The sequence below is a fragment of the Sinocyclocheilus anshuiensis genome, unplaced genomic scaffold, assembly GCF_001515605.1.
Source record: "Sinocyclocheilus anshuiensis isolate Anshui unplaced genomic scaffold, SAMN03320099.WGS_v1.1 scaffold4361, whole genome shotgun sequence".
NCBI lineage: Eukaryota > Metazoa > Chordata > Actinopteri > Cypriniformes > Cyprinidae > Sinocyclocheilus > Sinocyclocheilus anshuiensis.
Genome location: NW_015549861.1, coordinates 8,886 through 15,326, shown reverse-complemented (window position 1 = coordinate 15,326; position 6,441 = coordinate 8,886). Strand labels below are relative to the sequence as shown.

The following is a 6,441-nucleotide window of genomic DNA, read 5'->3' as shown; positions in this document are numbered from 1 at the left end:
ATGCAACATGAGCAGTTTTTAATCTAAATTAGACTGTATAATTTCGAAATTTAAAGCAAAAACAAAATGGTCTGACTTTAGTTTTGTGAAAATATTCTACATAAAACATCTGCACAAAAAAAAAACAGTAGACAGGTTGAATTAGAATGCAGATTCACTCTCTGCCAGCGGGTGGTGCTTGAACAGCAATTAAACATCGTTTCCTTGGTTGTTGCTGTAAACAAAGCAGCTGCGGTTATGAACACTACTTTAATATGCATTATACAGAGGCAAGATAACAAGGAAATACCATCTGAACTTTTCTAAAGACAGCCAATTCCCCTCAGAGATACATTAATATAACCTCCCATACCAAATGACTTGCGTTTTTTCCGAGTCTCATGAGTTGGATTACAATTTGCAGCTAGACGGAGTACTGTTACTTCCTCTACGCCCAAAAATCTGGGTGTTATATTAGACAGCAACTTGTCTTTTGAAAATCATATGACCTCTAGACTGGACTATTGTAATGCACTGCTAGGTGGTTGTCCTGCATCTTCAATAAACAAGCTACAGGTAGTCCAAAATGCAGTGGCTAGAGTCCTTACCAGGTCAGGTTATTTTTGCAGCTGACCATATTGCATATGCATTTATAGGAGTTCCCCTTTATGACGCAAAATTTATGGGAGGAGAGCTAGTCAATTTACTGGTATTTGCACCATTATTTAATGCCCAAAAAAGGCATGTCTTAAAGCAGACACATTTGCACTGCTCTAGGTAGATTGCAATTTGCCCAGTTTAGCAAATCTGGAATATGTCATTTTTGTTCAGCTGTTTTTTCTACAATCTACAATTGTTCAGATATACAGTAATTTGAACACTTACTATTGTTTTTTGCACTATAGCTCAGTGCACTATTGCATTACATGTTTTTTGTTGCATTACATCTAAATTGATTCAGAAGATTTCTATAAGCAATCAATGCCATTGAGGAATATTTAAATGTTTCCTTATGGATAAGATAGTTTAAGAAGAAAGCATGCATTTATGTAGTTTGTCTAGTGTCGTGTGTGTCTGATCCTTGTCTCTCATTGAATTACACACTTCTGTTTTCATTAGTTTCTCTGTGCTTCTGATCGCAAGTTGAACTGGCGCTCTTACTCCTTTAACTCTGGCTAGAGCTATTAGGATTTCACCAGTCATGATCAAATGCTCTTCTGCACATCGAGACTCTTCTAAGCCTAACTGCGTCCTCATCCAGTTTCTTCTTATGAATCTCTTGAATGCATTAAGAAATGCCACAAATCACTGGTGAAGTGTGTCCCTCCATTTTCTTTCACTATCATCTCTATTTTACTGAGCAGAACTTTGAACTGTGGGGAATTGGAAGACGTTGTCCAGACAGAATAATCACTTTCGTATGAGGGATTGAAGATTTGGATAATAATTCTGTAGAAACTGCTCAACAGTTTTATATTTCTCCATTAGTTGATCTTTGTAATATCATGGTCTTCACTTCTTTAAGCTGTATTTTTCTCCTCAGAGTTCAGCTCAGACTGAAGTTGTTTACATGTTCATCTCTCTTCAGCACAGCTGATGAAACTAAAGAGAATCAGAATTAAGATCCATCAAAAAAGAGTTTCTCTCAAGGGTCAGTCCATCAGAAGTAGTCCACTTATTGTAAAATTGATCGCATGAAAGATCACATGCTCTAAAGATCAGTTTTTGTTTCAAGGAGCTACAACCATCATGAGCCGAGATACTGAAGTTTGAGTAAATGTCCATTTAAAAAAATAATAAAATTGTGGTGCAGCATGATTACGACAGAGCCGAAATGGTTTTTCTCCCAAGGTATTGTTTTTTTTTTTTTTCATTTTTGCCACCTGATAGAGTTTGTGTTAGTTGTCACTGTCACCTTTGGCTCAATGATTTGGGGTTTAAAAGACACTTAAAGGGATAGTTCACCCAAAAATGAAAAGCTGATGTTTATCTGCTTACCCCCAGGGCATCCAAGATGTAGGTGACTTTGTTTCTTCAGTAGAACACAAACGAAGATTTTTAACTCAAACCGTTGCAGTCTGTCAGTCATATAATGGAAGTGAATGGGAATCACGGCACCATTGACACTCTAGCTACAATCTCAATTACGAGTGTCAATGGTGCATTTGAGAGATAGGTGGCGGTAATGCACTTATAAGTCTGCGATCTGCCATAAAACAAGAAGAACACACGTCACGCGCCGGCTGTCGAGGACGCGCTCAGGACAGTTCGGACATTGCGGTGAATCAGATGTAAAAAATTATATAAATACTGTTTAGTTTCTTGCACAGACCGATCGTTTCGTGTCTTTACACATCAATGTATCGTCATGAGCTGCAGGGTTTAATTTGGTTTTGTTCGTGTATGTTTTTTTTACTCTCAACGCCATGATTCCTATTCACTTCCATTATAAGACTGACAGACTACGACGGTTTGAGTTCAAAATCTTCGTTTGTGTTCTACTGAAGAAACAAAGTCACCTACATCTTGGATGCCCTGGGGGTAAGCAGATAAACATCACTTTTCATTTTTGGGTGAACTATCCCTTTAATATTCAGCAATATCATTGATTTGACTGCAGTGACACTGTCAGATGAGAACAAAACTTGAATTGAATTGAGCTGAATAATGACTCGTGTCTGATCATTGTGGTTTTTCACTGAATCACACACAGCCTCTCTCTGAATGCAAGTATAACTGCCCTAAAAAGACCGGTTGCTTTGTGCTCAGCTTCTTTTGTGGCACTCGCTCCTTCCTCACTGGTCATCGTTAGGCTGCTTCCCAGGAAGTGCAGATTTATATCAGAAAATGATTGCTCTGCTTCCTGTCGTGACTCCTCAACTAAACTCCAGTATATTTTCCTCCATTCTGTTTTAGTGAGCCGTTTCTTCTGCTGTTTGTGCTGCTTCACTTTCTCATCCAGTTTCTGCTTCTGAATCTCCTGAATGCATTTCTCTGTTTCATCAAACATGTCACTTGAAAAGTGCGTCCCTCCATTTTCTTCCATCATGGTCTCTATTTTACTGATCAGATCTTTGAACTGTGGGAAACCAGCAGACTCATTGTCCAGACAGAAGAATCGGTTTCCACAGCTCTGTACAAGTTCTTTAAGATCTGGATCACCTCTCTGCAGATACTGCTCAATGGTTTCATTTTGCTTCTCTAACTGATCTTTGTAAGTGAAGAGGATCATGGTATATTTTAATATCTGTTCTCCAAACACTTCTTTGAGATGTTGCACTGTATTTTTCTCCTCCTCGGTGAATCGACCCACTCTAATGATGATAATAAAAGCATGTGGTCCAGGAGAGGTGAATGTTACACATTTCACTATTTCTCTTTGAACCTGTCCTTTACTGAGTTCAGTATCATAAAGTCCAGGAGTGTCAATCACTGATATTTCTTTACCCATCCTCACTGTAATTTCTGACTGACACTGTTTGGTCTGAGAGTTTGAAGCGGCTGAAGAATCAAACACTTTTCTGCCGATGATAGTGTTTCCAGTGGCACTTTTCCCACATCCAGTTTTTCCCAGAAGAACCAGCCTGATCTGGTCTTTCCTCTCAGTCTCAGTGATCTGTTGAATCTCATCTGGACTTTTTGCTGGAGACTCTTCTGAAACTAAAGATCAAATCAGCAATAAAACACACTCCAGGGATTCTTCCCATATGAGTAGTGCAACAAACTAGTGATGGAACAACATACAAAATACAACATTTTGCCGCAAGTTTAATCGCAACATATAATCATTGCAGTTAATAGTGTTCACTGTCTAATTTACATGTAAATTAACTAACTGCATGATTTTTGCTCTGCAGCATGTCCTCCAACCAATACGCCTGCATACGTCGTTTGTCCAAATTCCTGAAATACGACCCATCAGAGCATATTCTACAATTGCGCCCCTATTGGCAACAGGACACTTTCATGTTAATGCTTTGTACTCTTTTATCTGTGCCATAATTCAGGTTTCGTATTGCTCAGTTGGTAGAGCATTGCGTTATACGACAATATGTGATCATGGGTTCGATCCCAGAGAACGCACGTGCTCATAAAAAGTAAATGCACTGTAAATCACGATTTTGCATGATTTCTGTGAGGGTAGGTTTAGGGGCGGGGTTAGGTGTGGTCATTCGTACGAATTCGTATGAATTAGCCACCTAGTAAAATATGTACAAATTGCCATGAGATCGGGTTGGACCATGTAAAAAGTCCACAAACTGCATTTATATAAACACGCATTTTGATTGGTGATGACAGCCATACGTCATTTCATGATGACAGACGCAACACGCTAGAGGGCACTAAACTTTAAAACGTAAATATAGGTCGTAATAAGGTGCTTGCACAAACGACCTATAGAGTCGTTTTTTGTTGGAGGACAGTCTGGATTTTTACTGCACCACTAATAACCTACTCCTAAATATAATGTAGAAACTTACATTTTCTGTAAAGCTGCTTTGCAATGATTTGTATTGTGAAAAGCGCTATACAAATAAACTTGAATTGAATTGATTTACACTTAGTGAACAAATCGCCATATGTCTGCATTAAGTCATATATAAACAACGTACAATTGACACGTGGACCTCTTTTGCTGCCACTCCTTTTCATTTGTTCCATGGTAAATTTCCCTCTGTTCTTCATCATAATTTCTTCAATTTTCTGTAGTAATTTTTCGACTTGACCTTCTACATGCTTCTTGTTATTGAAACAGTGAAACTTTCCTCCACATTCAGTCACCAGTCGCTGGAGATCTGCATGGTCTTTGCTTTGTAGATATTCCTCAATTGTCTGTGGTTCATCCAGATCATCCAGTTCATCTCCACGAGTGAAAAGGACCATCATGTATTTCTGAACATTAGGACCAAGTAAATCTTTAATATAATCCAGGATCTCTTCCTCATTTTGCACAGGTTGCTCTAGAGGAACGGTGAGCAGAACTGCACTGAGACCTGCTGAACAGCGAGAGACCAGCTGCTCTTTCAGCTCCTCCAGCTTCTCTTCAGACAGATCTGGATCCAGTAGATCTGGAGAATTAATCACATACACCCGCTTTTCTCCAATCTGTGTTATATCCTCACAAATTTCAGTTTCATGCCTCTTAACTTTAAACCTCTTTTCTCCCAGTATAGTGTTCCCAGATGAGCTTTGGCCAGAACCATATCTGCCAATCAGAAGAATCCGGATCTCTGGATCATCTGGACTGTAGCAGATCTCTGACATCTCTGAATTAAAAGTATGGAATAAGATCAGAATCAGGTCAGGTCAAGCTATTGTTCTTTTAACCACAGGCCAAGAGTAAGAAAAGAACAAAACACTCTCTCTAAAATATGCTGTTTTTTTGTTGTTGTTGTTGTTTTTCTTCAAATGCTGGAGTTAGCCTGCTGGGTCATTTTATTGGGTAATTTTTTATTTATGTTGGGTAGTTTTTGTGTAACTCAGCTGCTGGGTCAATTTTTCTGACAGTACTATTGTATGCTTGTAGCAAATTTATTTACTTAGCATACACATAAAATACAAATAAACAGCCTAAAAGGTAAGGCTATTAAATAGCAGTCAAACTACTTTTTGTTAATACAATTTGGTATGAGCCACCACAGTCATTTAAACATGTACAAAACAACACAAAATAAAAATAACTTGGCATTTTTGGGTTGTGGAAACAATAGTTACCATGGTGAATGCGTAATACTAACATGAACTGTTAATGAAACATGGTAACTGAATAGAATGAATATCATACATTCATGCAAATACTTCCGAGTTAACATACAAAGTACCAGTTATGTGATTTACTGGTATTTCACTTTTTTTCACAGTTCCTTTTTTGAAAAAGAAACTATGAGCATGCAATGTGTGAAAAAAACCTAAACATAACATTTTTCTTAAATATATACATGTGTGTCGTGTATGTATATATACAAAATAAAAATACACAGTACACACACATATATTATATACACAAAAGCTTTTATTTTTGATGCAATTAATCGTTGCCCAGCACTAGCTTTTGGTCCAACTGAATGAAACGGGTATAAAATAAAATCATGGCTTTTAATTAGACTACTATTAAAATTAATATATCTTTTAACTTCTTTTTCAGAATACTTGTTTAAATTATAAACCCTACCACAGGAATTAATTAACAAATTATATTTAGGTAAAGGCTAAAAATCAGTTTGGCAATAACAAATACAGTCTTCGAGTCCATATGGAGAGATTTCTTACCTGTAGGTGTGGAAGGTCGAACTTTAGTCGAAGGTCGAAGATCAATCGTTAGTGAAAATGTCTCCAGGCAGATCACAAGAATAACCCTTCTTAGAAAACAAAAACAGCACAAAGCATTAATAAAGCACACTCTTTAAATTAAACATGATGAGGATTTAATCCAAAGAAAAATAGAGAAAACAGCAGAAATAG

At 37.5% G+C, this 6,441-nt stretch overlaps 1 protein-coding gene across 1 annotated transcript; it reads right to left on the bottom strand.

Annotated features, from left to right (window-relative positions):
• Window positions 1-2,513: 2,513 nt before the first annotated feature.
• LOC107660951 (GTPase IMAP family member 8-like) lies at window positions 2,514-6,427 on the bottom strand. The gene is made up of 3 exons (XM_016450392.1): window positions 6,250-6,427; window positions 4,593-5,246; window positions 2,514-3,639 (listed from the first exon to the last, which is right to left on the bottom strand). Exons 2-3 carry the CDS (start codon window positions 5,242-5,244, stop codon window positions 2,675-2,677), a joined length of 1,617 nt encoding a protein of 538 aa, XP_016305878.1. The 5' UTR covers window positions 5,245-5,246; window positions 6,250-6,427; the 3' UTR covers window positions 2,514-2,674.
• Between the last annotated feature and the right edge of the window lie 14 nt (window positions 6,428-6,441).

Bases quoted from the DNA above. Each gene is read 5' to 3' on its own strand.
- LOC107660951 (XM_016450392.1), bottom strand. From the start codon at position 5,244: ATGTCAGAGATCTGCTACAGTCCAGATGATCCAGAGATCCGGATTCTT. The intron at 3,640-4,592 runs GTACGTTGTTTA...TTTGATCTTTAG, and splicing joins AAGAGGTCCACGTGTCAATT to TTTCAGAAGAGTCTCCAGCA.